This window comes from Pygoscelis adeliae, unplaced genomic scaffold (assembly GCF_000699105.1).
Source record: "Pygoscelis adeliae isolate BGI_AS28 unplaced genomic scaffold, ASM69910v1 Scaffold343, whole genome shotgun sequence".
In the NCBI taxonomy this organism is placed as follows: Eukaryota; Metazoa; Chordata; class Aves; order Sphenisciformes; family Spheniscidae; genus Pygoscelis; species Pygoscelis adeliae.
Genome location: NW_008824402.1, coordinates 220,959 through 235,901, shown reverse-complemented (window position 1 = coordinate 235,901; position 14,943 = coordinate 220,959). Strand labels below are relative to the sequence as shown.

Below are 14,943 nucleotides of genomic sequence, written 5' to 3'. Positions count from 1 at the left end.
TTATACATGCTGTTTTGATGGTTTCCAGTATTAGCTAAAATAAAGGTGAGGTGATGGAACCGTACTTTGCACAAAGGGCTGATCCTCCTTGTCACAACTGAGATGAAAACTCAGTAATGTATTATTTGCCTTAACAGAGCAGGGCATTCATTCACCTCATTCAGAGACAGCCATTGTCTGGTACTTCAAGGAAACCGAGCCTCTGCCTTCCAAAGGGGTAAAAGATACTGCTATTAAAGAAGTTATGCACAGGATTGCTTTCCTGATTCTGCTTAGCTAGTTTACCAACAATCAGCCTCTACAATTTCACATACACTGTGCAGAAACTGCTTCTTTAATGCCACAAGAAAATGGTTGGAGACATCAGTCTCACTCCTTAGTAAGTGCCCTAAGTCATGCACAAGAACACTGCCACTTTTCTGATAACGATGCCATAAACATGGACTAATATAAACCAAAATTAGAGATGAGCTACAACTTACCTGTCAATAGCTATTTGAACAATGCTTTCAAACTGTAATTACTTTATTCTCTTTTTATGATCAATTTTTGGTTTATTATCTAACCATAATACTAGCATAAAACGGAGAAAACACTTTGCATTTGAATTATGTGAACAAGAGTATTTAAATTTAGTTCGGCAATTTACAAATCAACAAAAATGATGGCCTTTAAAAATACTATTTAGCATGACAAATGTCGGTAAATCTTAAATTTTTATTTCCTGCTCTCAGCAGAAGAGTGTCCCAAGGCCAGTTACACTGATGCAGTAAGCAGCAAGCAGAAGGCTGAAGTTTGGGAGGCCTGTTAGGAGTAGAACTGACTGCCTGGGAACCCATGTAAGACAGAAATGGACATACCTTTTCAAGTAAGTAGATACGTAGGTAGTAGGTGCACCAGAATGGGGAGCTTCATTTCCCTTTGATTCATCCCTCCATGGCTGCCGAGTGTAAGAGCCGCTCCGCACTAGGTTAACAGCTGATTCTCTAATGCAGGAGAGAGCACAAGGTTTGTTTAGAAAAACTTTTGGAGTCTGTTTTTGGCTCCTTTACAGTTCCACAACACAAATCCTTCCCTTACACCTATGTGCACTGCTGTTCACAGGTGACACAACTCACTGAAACACCTCTTCTGGCCTTAACATCAGTTTCTGTTATTGCCAGCTGTATTACTTAAGAATCACCAGATGAGGTAATGTTTTACATAAAGAGGAACAAGATCCTTTTTAGTCAGAAAACTTGCAACTAGAATTTAGATTGTCCATAAAAGTAATTTAACATATTAAATAACGTCATTTGATGACGTTACAAGACTCTGCCGTCTTGTATCAAACAACATTGCATAAATGGACAGATATTGCAACTGCAGGGGAAGTTTTTATTCTCCAAGGTATCCAGGCAACGACAGTAAAGCAATTCAGTATGGCAAATCCTTTGCTATACTTAGCAGCAGAAAACAACAAACAAAATATTTGGCAATACCTAAAACTACTTGACAAGTTATCAATGTTACTAGTAGTTCTGTTTATCATAGTTATCTGAAATCAGGGCTCCTTTTCCTAATACACACTTTGGCAGTTTGTCCTTTTCTGGTCTTGGACAGGACCTCAAGCTTGTAATGCAACACAAATCCATTCACTCGTCAGCCTGCATTAATTTTCATTTTTCAGTTGCCGTGTCCATGCTGATGCCCTTTCAGACACCTGTGGGTTCCGTGAAGTGAAACTCAGCTGTTTTGAAAGGAAAGAATATTGGGAAAAATCTGTACTACACAGTACATCTGGGCACCATCTGTTCATGCAAGCCAATTCCCCTCATTCCCTACTTTACCAAGCAAAGGACATTTATCAGCAGTCAGCCGGATATGCCACTCAATACGAGCGACTGCCAAAACTGCTCAAGCTTATCAGCAGACACAAATTGTCTGCTAAACTCCAAATCACAGTGACTGGCTGAGATTAAGCAAGAACACAGCAGGGAGGTTCCAGCAAAAGATCAGCAAAGAATCTCAAACTGTGCTGAAATTCTCTCAGGGTGGTCATCTGCCCTGACTTCTTCACAGCAACTACAATTCACAATGACTTCTCTATGTGTGCCTTTCTACCAGGATTGTGGAAGGGGCTGGAAATGAGGCTAAGCTCAAATTTTACTCCTTCTTGCACAAACTCTGAAGAACCTGTTTGTAGAGGTTAGCTCCTCAATTGTATCTTGAGATACTAGATATTTATTCCATTTATACCGCGGTTCTGTCCAGGGGCAGCTACACACATTCACTGTAAAAACAACCCCTGCAATGGAAACAGTTCCATGCACAAGAGAGTTCACAAACTCAAGTGAATCAAAAAATGACAGATGTGTGAACAAAGGGACTGAAGGTGACTATTGAGCAAGTGACAGAAGTACAAGTGTAGGTGCCAGCTACAAAATGAGGCACTTGCATATAAAAGGAAAAAGTATGCGTAAATCTAGTTTCCTGGATGGAGACCATGTAAGTAGGAACACAGGGGTGGAGAAACCAGCCTGTTGCCCTGCACACCTAAATGAAAAGCAACGTACCAGAACTTTTATAGATCAGAGATAGCTCTCGATATTGTGAATTCCCATGCACTTGGGACTGCTGAGAAAATATATGAAGCATGAATATAGAAAAAAAGGTATTCTGCAGGAACTGTTGACAGGACAGAAGCTGAGCATTAAGTTCAGTCAGTCTCACCTGTTTTCTTTTTCTTCTATATCGCTCGTACTGCTCAGTCTTCTGGGGGCTATTGTGGCAAGATAGCTCTTGTTGTCTTTATCCTGGTGAAGCAAAAGAAGTACTTCAACTGCACATCTGTTAAACTTCCAGCACGTTCAGTGACAACTAAATTCATGTTCAAATTTCTTCAGCTGAGAAAGTATTCTCCTGTCTAAGGACAACTGGTTTAAGGCATTTTATTGGGCAACACATACCACAGCATAAAAGTATCATTTCTGAAAATTATTTCCTGAAGAGCACTCTAGTGAATAAAAGCAGCTTCTAACTAGAACTACTTCTAAATTAGAGACTCATAGAATAGTTTGGGTTGGAAGGGACCTTTAAAGATCATCTAGTCCACCCCCGCTGCAACAAGCAGGGACATCTTCAACTAGATTAGGTTGCTCAGAGTCCCGTTCAACCTGACCTTGAACGTTTCCAGGGATGGGGCATCTACCCACGGGTAGCAAAGTTGCAGCTAGTGAATGGGACGGGATGGGATGGGATTGGGATTCACAAATACAGCTGGTGGATACAGGAGGAATCCATATAGATGACAGTGAAGGAGAACTTCCACTGCAGGTATGTGCTACTGTCTGGATTAGCTATTTTCTGGTAAAGAATGGGCCATGCCAGACCAGCAGCTCTTGTTCACTGGCAGCCCACTCCAAACCGAGCAGGAATTAGGTCAAAGGGGCACCGAACTCCAGTTCTGCCAGAACAACTGATAGGATAGGAATAATTTTCAAAAGAAAAAAAAGAAAGAATGGAAGAGACCTAAGTTTGTTATGGATGCAAAACCCTGCAATAACTCAAAACAAAAGGGAAAGGGTCTTAAACCTGTCAGGTGAAGTCTGCTCAACTGGGATGTGCTAAAACATCTTTGCTGAAAGCCAAACCTTTTCTTTGTTGTCTAATAATGCAGATATCCGAGGACTTGACGAAGAACGATAGATAGAAGAAGTCTTATCTCTCTGCGCCTCACGAGTAGCAGCGACTTCACTCAACATGTTGTGACTACCAGTCTTCCGTAGTCCCAGCCGCCACGATGAAGGTGACTCATCCTTCTGCTCATCTGACTTGCTGAGCCAACTGAACTGTAGAGGAGAAAAAGGGACATTTGGAAGAAGTAAGAGCACTGCAAGGCACAATCTAAGTTCTGAAAGTGTTTCAACAAGCCCCAATTTTTTCTCAGCTACACCTGTAAACGTCAGATGGAGTGACTTTGATTTCCTGCTTAGCTTTAATTACAGGGCATAGCTCAAGATGAACTCACAGGGATGCAAACTGCTGTAGTGCCCTCATCCCCAAGGACAGACGATGAAAGAAATCTTGTGTCATTGTGCAGCTCCCTTTGCCTACACAATGCCCTCCTCCAGCTTTGCAGAAAGAATATAAGGAACAATGAAGCTTTTATTAGCACCCGTTTAGGAAGGGGGAATTATTCAGTAAAGGCAGAAACCCAAAAAAGGTAATCTACTCTTTTGGGACTAGCTGCAAATAAAACCCTTACACAGATCAAACTGGAGAGAGTCCAGGAGAAGCCATTAAGATCATCAGGGAGTTGGAGAACACAACACATAAAGGGAGAGACTGAGGAAACCTGGCTTGTTTAGCATGGAAAAGAGAAGACAAAGAAAGGATTTAATTGCTGTACTAACTTGGGGGGTGGGGTTTACAGAGGACATGGAACCAGACTTCTTCTCAGTCTATGGTGAAAGGAGAAGGAGGAACAGAGACAAGTTCCAACACGAGAAATCCCAACTGACATGAAGGAAGACATACCTCCTGGTAGGAGCGATGCTGCACTGGGACAAGGAGCAAGAGAGCGGGGCATCTCCATCCTCAGAGACTTTTCAGTACTCAGCTGAGCTCAGGTAGTTCAAAGCAACATGACATAGGCTTGAAGTTTTCCTGCTTTGAGCAAGAGGTTGGACTACAGGCTTGCAGAGGCCTGTTCTAGCTTAAACCTTTCTATGGTCAGGTAACTGCATATTCTATACATACCTTCATGCTTTCTGTTACATGAGGTACTTCTGACAAACATATATTATTCCTCAAATATACAACTGCTTAAATGTACAACCTTAGTTATAGTTATCAAGTCTTAAAGATGCCTACTGCCATTCAAGAATGGAGCCTGGGCACCGCAAGAGATACTTCTACAAAGACAGGGGCTCAACACCAAGTTGTATAGGAAATAAAGCAAACAAAACATTAGGAATTTTTGGAAAAGAACAGAATATGAAACACAACACCATTATGCCTCTGTGTTACTGCAGGGTACAATCACACCTTTGATATCACGCACAGCTCAGCTCCACAGCTCAAAAGCAGTATAGAAGAAGGAGAAGAGATTCAGAGAAAGGCAACAAGAATGAGTAGAGCAAGAGAGCTTTTGTATGAGGAGTTATTCAGTGTATCAAGAGTCTCCAGGCTGAGATATGACCAAGGTACACAAAATCCTCAGTGGCACATAGAAGGGTGAATAAGGATCAATGATTCTTTGTTCCTTCCCATAAAGGAACTAGGGGCAGCAAACAAAACCAGCGTGTGGCAGGCTTAAAGAAGCAGGCGCAGGAAGCTCTGTATAATATATAATTAAGCTGAAGAACCCTTTGCCACTGGACATTATAGGATCCCAAACATTACGGGCGCTCAAGAAGTGACTGCATAAATTCATAGAGGAAAAGTCTACTGAATACAAAAAATACCACAGGTTCAGCAAGTCCCTGAAATGCAAATTGCTAGACGGTGGGAGAGAAGTCCAGCTGGACTCTGTCTTCTCTAGTATCTTTTGATGGTCACTGTCAAGGGCAGGATACTGGGGTAGACAAGGCTTTCGGTCAAGCTGATATAAGCATTATTATACCATATTCTACATAACACAAAACATCTGACATTATCTGGAATAAATGAAGCTACTGGGGAGCTCTGCCCTCAAACTCATTGATTCAAGACTGCAAAGATAAAATTATCACTGCAGTATTTTAGCAGTGTTTCTTAGCTAATGTTATTTTAATGCAGATGCACAGAGTTAATCTCCTGTACTCCACTAATTCTAGCACTTCCAGTCTACTGAACTACACAGCTCTAACGCTTTAATGTAGTTTTGACACTTGCCTCAGAGAAAGCTCAAATCCACAGTAAAAGCTGCCTTCTGTAATTTCCGAACAACATTGGAACAGCAAATATTAATAACACCACAAATGGAGGGCAACACAAGCACTCATATTTTCCCATATAAAACCCAATCTGACAAAGAGAGTTACAGAAGAATCAAACATGTAAGACAAGGTAAAGTAGCCAATCTTAAGTGATTGAGGTCAAATTAATAACTGCTTTTCACACATGCCCTCTTCTATACCCTAACAGCCTTATTCTGGGTTAAACAGCTCAAATGAGTGAGAACAATACTTTGCAGCTGGGAAAAGGTTAACTGAAGTGCTCACACTTCCCAGTATCCTTCTACCTTTAATACTTCCCCTGCTAAGTCAGCCTGAGTTGAACAACGCCCAGAGGAGCTCTATTTCATTTGATCTGGACAAGAAGTTAGACTTAGTAGCATGTCAAAAAAAAAAAGTTGTGACTAAGCAATAAACATTCTCCCTCTAACATGTACCTAGTGCTTCAGACTTTGGCAAGATGCCTGCATTGTATAGCTGTCCTCCATATTCTGGTGCAAAAAGAAACCAGAAGCATAAGACACCAGTCCTCAGCAGAACACAAGAGTCTCCTGGTGCCATCTAGCTGACTGACGTGAGAGCTGGAGAATTCAGGTAAGATTTCAGTAACTCTACGTCACCCTCAAAAAGCTTTCGCAGCCTAGCTATCTAGTCAGATGCAAACTTCATCCTCTCTGCTTACTGGGCCGTAACATCACTCCACTGAATCAACTGAGTTTGGCAAGTCAGAGGCACTTTAGATGATGATGCCAAATTCACTGCTGATACATCCAGCTTTGGTGAAAGATCTCCTGCTGGTAAGAGATTGGCATCAACTATCTCAGAACTGACAGCAACACAAAGCACTTGCGGTAAGCAGGGTTCCTCTTGTGAACAGCGGAATTTGCTTCAGAGGGTAAGAGATTCAAGGGGAACCTTATCATACAAACATCCACCCTTGTGCTAGTCCTATACTGTTGTTCCCACAGCATCTTTATCGAAATTGCATACTATCATGCTTTCCTAAATTCATGTCTTACAACTGCTCTGAAAATCGGTTTCAGTGTCCATTTCCCAGAAAAACCTACGGCTTTCAAGCTCTGTTGGAGTCCCCATTGATTCCAAATTCACTTACTCTTCTGGCAGATGCAGTGAAGGAGTTGGGCTCGGGTGGTGGTATTTGCTCAGTGATGCTAGGCCTGGTTTCATGGCTGGAGTGGTTGGCAAAGGGCTCTTCCTTCCTTTCTACAATTTTAAACAAGAAGAGAAACCAAATGTTTCAGTATTGCACTTCCAAGGCCCTTCTTTACAAGCACAATGTGCACTAAACTCAAGTTCAGAGTTGCTGTGACCTCAGTACGCCTTAGATCATAAAGATGATGTCAGTGCCAAGGCTAACCAGGGCTTTCTGCAAGGAGGCTTTCTACTTACTAAGAAGTATTTGCCAGGCAAAGCTTTTGAACTTCATCCCCCCCAGACAAGCAAAATCTTTGCAGAAAGCACCTTAAGGAGAACAAACAGATTTTTTGTTTATTCACAATTTTATTCCCTCTCAGGGATTGTTCTTCCCTTGTAACACTCAGAAAGAAAAGCAGAACATGCCATTCCTATTGCAGTACGTGAGTATGCATTATAGCACACGTCCCCGAGTGGGCCTGGGGGTGGATTTCATTGCACAGTTCTGCTGCAGTTGCTTATGCTGGTGGGCAGAATTTCTGGTCTTCTACAGGAAAAACCATTTTTCTACACGAAGCTACAACTGATTCCCAAGAAAAAAAATTTTTAACAGGGCTCAAAGCAAGCTAAGCAAACGCTATCAAAGCTCACAGCTGGCTCCCTGCTTGTTAGACAAGTGCAATCGTCCAGTATTAAAATTGTTCTGGTATCTATGCGCCATGCATGACATAAGAACATCCACCAGACATTACCAGGGGGAGAGTAAGCAGAAACTATGTCTCAGACAATAGGTTCAATTGACAGGAGTGCACAGGGCTCGAAGACAGACTATTTACCAGACACAGCCACATGCAAGGTGCCTGAGAAATGATGTACCTACGCCAATAAAACAACGTTTTCCTCTCACAGCTATGAGTGCCTCACACAGTCATGGTTTTGAGCAAACAAAGTCATTTTAAGTGTAACCACCCAAACAGTACTAGCAAATGAGGTATGTGCAGTGAATAAAGATCTTGTATTACATATAAAAAGCAGTTTGGTATGGAGTGCCTGTGAGGATGGCACTTTGGAGCACAAAGATCACTTGTTTCAGAAAGAATGTTCTCAATCCTAGAATATAGGATTCAAAGGACATGGAAAACAGAAAAGAGCAAGCCAAGAGAAACATTTAAAAATCACAGGCAGTTAGCAGGACTGACAGATCCAGAATTAAAGAGACAAAGATGCATCTCCCCTAGGAAGGTCTGCATGATATTGAAGCCTCAGCTACCTTTCCCTCTCTTTGTGTTATCTCAGAACTCCCAAAGTCACCTAAACAGAGTATTTCATTTCTTGAGCCTAACACGCAGATGCATTACGCTTTCAAACACCCCTTTTAGGAAGGGGCAGCAGATTACCCATTTCTCCTTGCAGGCCTGACCTGGCATTCAGCAGTCCATGGAAATGCATACAGACAAAAAATTACATGCTTGCCATTTGCTGATTTCTTGAGAGTGAAGCCTGTAAAACACAGGAGAATCCTTGACATTGCAGGAAGGGGAGAACAAACCTGACCTGACAGCCAGCAGGCTTTACAGGCTGGGCTAGATGGTGACTGCTAGCCCATTCTGGAAGTTTATAGTACAGAGGTCAACTTTTAAGGTCAAGCCTAATTACAAGGGCACAAGTTTAAGTGGTAATGACAGGTTGGAAAGAACTCTAACTGTGAGCAGTGTGACCGAAAGGAGTCAATTGCAGAAGAAGGACAGGCAAAAGTACCTTGTACTGGCAGCGTGAGAGACCGCATGACCATAGGCGTCATTGTCTTTAGGGGAGGATCCCACATTTTACTAAAATTTCAGCAGTAAACGTTATGAATTCCAATCAAGGGAAACAGGTCAGGATTAGCTCAATCTCCCAAAAACAAATTTGGTGAGACCAAAAATTTAGTTCTCTAATTTGGCATGAATGTAATTTTTCTTAAGGTTTTTTTGGGGGGTTTCCCTTTTTTGTTTTGTTTTTTTTTTAAAACATTGAAAGCTTCCCTGGCCTGCTTTAATTCACAATAATTACCTATTGTAATAGTTACCAGCACAGATAATGACCATAGAATTTTATACTGATCTTTCTCTTGCTTATATACAACCCAATGCCAAATTGTTAATTGTCCTCACAATGAATAAAATGGCATTACTGCACTTAGCTTTTTTTGTTTGAAGAACACAAATTTCTTACAGATTGTAAGAAACATGGTACTCTGAGGCACTCCAACAATTTCACTGCTCACCTCTTCAAATTTCTTCTCCTTCCACAGTCTCTGCAAATTCCACAAATGTATCACAACCTGAGACCCTTCAAAACATACCTAAAAATAAACTTCTGTATTATACTGCCAGCTTCTGCTTTGTCTCGCCTTATGCTCAGTTACCAGAGGAGTTAAATTTTATTGATTTAACAAGATCACTCATAACAATATTTTGGCTTTTTTTTTTCCCTTCATTTAGACTTTGGACACTTCAGGACAACAGTCATCTTCTATCTGTCCAGCACTGCTTAGAATTACAAAGCTATGTGAATATTAAGTCTCAGAAGAAATGAAGAGGAATAAGGAAATAATTTCCATGTTTTCAAAAACTTGCCTCCTATATCCATCCAAGCATTTCAAATGTCTAGCAGATAATAAAGCATAATTGTTTTTAAGATTGTGTTTGAAACTAGTAATACTGTGACATTTATAATTTTCTGTGAAAAGCTATTTTCATCCCTGCTTCTCTTTGGAGTAACATGTGGGCTGATGATGTTATCTCATGAACCTTGTTTTAAAAAGAGTACCGAAAATGTGCACCCCATGCACATATGCAACAACTGACAACTATGTCTACATCCAGCTGGACAAGGTCATGTTCATTTTAGAGACTTGAGAACTTTACAAGGTAAGGTTTCAATTCTGATTGAAATTTCTCAAAGAAGCCAATTATCTCACTAGGAAAGGAGAGCACAGGTAACAAAGCCTGAAGCTTGATGCTTAATCATTACTTGAATGCTTTTTGTCTTCGATTTGTTTTAGCTTTAGTGGTTTGAAATAGATTAGTATAATGTGCTTTGCTCAGTGAAGTAACCGAATAAAAAGACCTGCTCTGGCTTTACACAAAATTTAATGCCGAGTGCCGTAGCACTTTCCTTGCTGAAGGATCTTATGCTGTTCCTGAATCAGTTAAACACCACGTAGCTCCACTTCTTATAGCTATACATATGTTAGAGGTGTTTTGGTCAAGTTCCTACCACGTTTACAAGAACTGGCACATAGCTATACAGGGCTGCAGCCTAGTAAAACCCTGATTTATGGAGGAAATAAATGTGACTTCTACTGCATGCCTGTTTCTACCACTGACTTCTCCACTACATTTGCTTGATTGAAAAGCCAAAAGATTATTTCACCGTGTTACTGTCATACCCAAATAGCTTTTGTAACTACCAGCTCTGCAAAGACCAGCCAGGATTCTCAACACCTCTCATACCGAGATAAACATCGTAATTGATACAATTAGAACACAGGTGACAATTTTACTGGCACAAGAAGCAGGAAAAAACTTTAAACTACACTTCTCTGCAAGTACTTATTGAGTATAGTGGGATATAGGCCAAGTGAGCTGATATTAAAAGTAGTTTAACCATTAAACACATCATAGTCCAAGATCCATCTCTCTCTGCAGAAATATTAAGTACAAGTAAGTCTTGACTTACTGTAAAATTAAGCATCTTTATTTAAACTTTCTGCGCTGCACATATACACTGTTTAAACTAATTAAGGAAGCCTTAGAAATTATGGAAAAAGAATGAGATTGAAACGAAGGAAGTAGGATGCCAGCAATATGCTATAATGTAAAGGCTAATGTGACTCGGTGTACTTAATCCTTATTTTCCACTATGTTCTGCGATTATTATACATCACAGTCAGAAAAAAGTTCCTCATCTCTATAATTACATAGAACAGCTTCAGCCCTTCATTTCATTTCTCCCATCCAAATACAACACCTTCCTACGTGTTCAATTGCATTTCTACCATCTTGCAGTAACTGAAGTGTTCATCCTGAAATCAGCCAATGAGAAAAAACCTACTGTTTAAGAACGACCTGTGAGCAATGTGTTATCTTGAATTCAAGTGAGCTGGAAGTAGAAATTTAAATACTATCCGCAGCTTTTTTTTTTGGAAAACTTATGCTGACTTGGGAGTCAGCATTTAGATCAGCTTTTTTAGCACACTAGCTACAGAGTTCTCCATATTCTATACATGTACACTGGAAGTAAGCCTTTCAGGATGTCTTTAACAGCTAAGCAAAAAAAAAAAAAAAAAGCAGTTCTCAAACTGATCCCCTAAAATTGCTAGGCTAATTATTAAATCCAAGACTATACTAAGTCTTACCTGTCTCCTTTTCAGCATCTGATTCTGAAACTTCATCTTCTTCAGCTTCTTCCTCTTCTTCAGAACTAGAACTGCTAGAGTCCTTGTTCTCTTCCTCCATTTCCAAGGACTTCAGCATGTCTTCCTCATAAAGAATCTTCTCTTTGCTGCAAGACACGGAAATTTTAAGGACTACCAGGCAAGCGAGTTATTTCTGAATTCTACTTCTCAGGAACAGACATGATTTGCTATATATAGAACAAGCAAAAGGACAAAATCCATCTACAGACTCAACATCCCAGCACTTCCAGCACTGCCCATTTGCTATGGATTCCAATGCCAGTCTCGCATTTCCTAAATTTGCAAGCATTTCTTGGTCCAAAAAAATGTGGTGTGTCTTTTGCTAGTGCAACACAACCCATCAGCTGGGCTGCATGGCTCTGCGCAACTGCAAAGGTGCAGTTCTCAGCCCAAAGGTCAAATTGATACTCAGCAAGAGCAGAAGCTGGGGGACAAAGCACCAGCCCAACTCCTTGGTCTACCATTCAGTGGGTATGTTAAGAAACAGCTAAATTTGTATTTGAGAGCGCTCAAATTTAAAAGAAACCATGAAATGAACATGAACAGCAGTGAACTTTTTTCAACCAGCTGATGCCAGCTGACTGCTAACAGATGAAGCTGGTCTCCCATTACTCTCCGTGCAGCTCCTTTTCAACAAAGAGGAAAGAGACGTACTTGGTGAAGAGTCCGCTTTGAGGCTTGCCGTTCATGTCAGCTTCAATTAGCTTATTCCTCGTCTCCTTCTCACTTCGTAACTGTCAAAAAGTCCAAGAAGATTGGAGAAAGAAAAGAGACATCTTAACAAGCCACTTCAGCACAATCCAATAACTACCACAGCACAAGACCATCCCAACCTCATTAGATGAAAAATACTGTGGACTTGTTTAACAAGCCAATTCAACAGACGCACGTCTGTAAGAGCACTGGATGTCTTGGACTAGAGCTCCATAAGGGCACAGCTACACACCCAGCATGTCCTTAGACTCAAGCTGCAATTTAATAAAACCTTCAGAGAAGTCTGCAGCAGTCCTTGCTGAGACCCAGAGTCGAATACTGACTTCCACAGTACTGCCCTGCATCTGCCCACGCAGACACAGCGCTGGAGGGCTGTCCACATGTGTTTGTATGCCCATGAAATCAGGCTAGATTAAGTTAAAAATTTGCTGCCTTTGTAGCTATTATTTACTTGTTCTCAGAGGAAAGCATTCAAGTATGCCCTGTACAGGCAACCAATGGATCTCCCACGAGGATGGGTCACTTCTTAAATCTCTCAAATGCTAGCATTAAGTCATCGCACAAGAATACCTGTCATCACCATAGCAAGTGAAATATTTTGCCCAGAGAGCAGCAATATTAATTTTGTCACCACTGATGGACAAAACAGTAACCAAAAAGTTTTTTCAGTACCTTCTAGAAGCACAGAGACAGTTGAGGTAGAAAAAGGGATGGCAATTAGAGGCTCGCTTTTAAGGCTGTCTCTCTTTTGTGTCATGTCTAGCCAAGTTATTCTTCCTCTTTTGACAGGAGCTGACACCAGGCACAAGAAGCAAAGGCTCTGCAAATTCTGAATGTGGGAAAAGCTACATGGAGTCCAGCAAAGAGCCAAAATTTTGGGTACAGCATGTTGTTAAATAGAACAAATTGCTGGAGCACAGCAAAGGGAAGTGCAGGAAACAGCCTGCTCCATTCACAGGTAATTCAGAGGTTCAGGAAAAAAATCCAAACCCAAATCAAACTAATTGCTTCCAGCAAACAAAATCCCCTTTTCTCTCCAATAAAAGCAGCAAATCTTTTAGTATGGATGGCATATTGTTCCACTACAAGCTTTAGATTAAAGAAAAAAAAAAATCTGATTTGAGAGCCATTTTGAAAGTCAAACAATGTACTTCGAGGAATGTCGTGGAACTGCCTATTTCATCCTTAACAAATAGAAGTTTTCTATTTTAAGTGAGGAAAAATGGCACATGATAAACACACACGATAAAATGGCATTTCTATTTAAAAAAACATATCTGCTAAAAAAAAAGTATGATAAAATCAGTATTCTTCTCTTCTTCCCAGTTCTACTATAGCTTGCTACACTAATTTACAAATGGAGAAGGCCTTTACATAGTGCTACTATGCAGAGAACAAGGAGGGTTGCTGGCCCCCGCGAAGCAGGCCTAAAAATGGGCTAGCACCCATCCAAAAAAATTCTTGTCGTGGTTTTGCTCTTTCTTTTTCTTTTCTTCTGAGAAGTGCAGTTATCTGCAGAATCCTGGTGTAGTGAGATAGGAGGAAATCCAAAATACAACACTGGTAGTATTTATCAACACCTCATTTAGGGAGAAGATGATTAATTTTTAAAAAGTTTCTGTGAATGTTAAGGATGCTATTTAAGGATGACAGCAGCTGTGTTATGATCAGAGCTTGAATTCTACCACCCACATTGTCAGTTCCTCAAAATACTTTACTGGGTTTTATCAGCAGTGTTCTCATTATGTCTGTTTCTGAATCCAACGTTTTAAATGATACTTACTGATTTTTTAATATTTTTTTAAATTAGGTTGGTATGTTTTTTGGAAGCAACCAAATGAGATAATTGAGTAGACCAGATGAAATAGGAAAAAAATGCAATCCAAAAACAACTTTCTGGCTTGACGACTGGCTTTACTTTGATCAAGATATATTTCTGCTTATAACCCCTTCCAATATCTCCATTGCATTATGAAATGGCAATTTAATATGGTTTTGAAATCACCAGTTATTTTAGTCCAGAATTCCCTGAAGTTTATAATTTCTCCTCACTCAATCAAAAGTCTCCCTGTTGTAAGGAAGGCAGACATGGTAACAGATCTCTTTCTCAACACTGACAGCATATTTCCTTAGATGCAAACATAAAGTTAACTTGGGTAATCACTCATTAGAAAAAGAGCAGTTTGATGCTAGAGAGCTTGCCAGCTAACACAAGCAACTGCAGAATAATAACAGTTCCAAAGATGAACTATACATTCCTTACCAGTTTACATAATTCTGCATGTCAGCACGCTACTGACCTTCTTGATGCAGTCATCCAGTTTTCTAGATTTCTAGCTATTAAAAATATTGGTGTAATTAAAGGTTCCAAATGACTAACATAAAAAAAATAGCTGGGCCTCAGCTTCCTGCGTCTGTTGACGCCATATGTCTTAGAAAACACCCGTGCATGAAAAGGTAATTGGAGAGGTGGAAAATGATCTGCCAGAAACTCACCACAGTCTGTTTCTTCTGCAGCATTTCTAAATGCTCAACTAGTCCCTCATCAGCCACGTCGAATGGCGTCTGGCCCTGGTGCAATAAGAGAAGACAAGAGGATATCCAATATGGCATGGTGTTAATATTAAAAAAACCCACTATTTACCAGTGAAGAACAAAAGTGAACATGCTCCACATCCTCCCTCCCCAAATGCT

General features: G+C 40.5%; 1 protein-coding gene across 2 annotated transcripts in view; it reads right to left on the bottom strand.

The window, feature by feature from the left end:
* Window positions 1-14,943, bottom strand: part of PPP1R12B (protein phosphatase 1, regulatory subunit 12B) — a 92,917-nt gene that overhangs the window by 67,281 nt on the left and 10,693 nt on the right. For both annotated transcript variants that reach the window (XM_009320358.1, XM_009320359.1), the window contains exons 5-11: window positions 14,746-14,820; window positions 12,190-12,269; window positions 11,476-11,621; window positions 7,033-7,142; window positions 3,633-3,830; window positions 2,713-2,795; window positions 861-986 (exon numbers count right to left, since the gene is read on the bottom strand). In XM_009320358.1, the coding sequence (XP_009318633.1) occupies window positions 861-986; window positions 2,713-2,795; window positions 3,633-3,830; window positions 7,033-7,142; window positions 11,476-11,621; window positions 12,190-12,269; window positions 14,746-14,820 (818 nt within the window). The remainder of the gene's footprint in view (window positions 1-860; window positions 987-2,712; window positions 2,796-3,632; window positions 3,831-7,032; window positions 7,143-11,475; window positions 11,622-12,189; window positions 12,270-14,745; window positions 14,821-14,943) is intronic.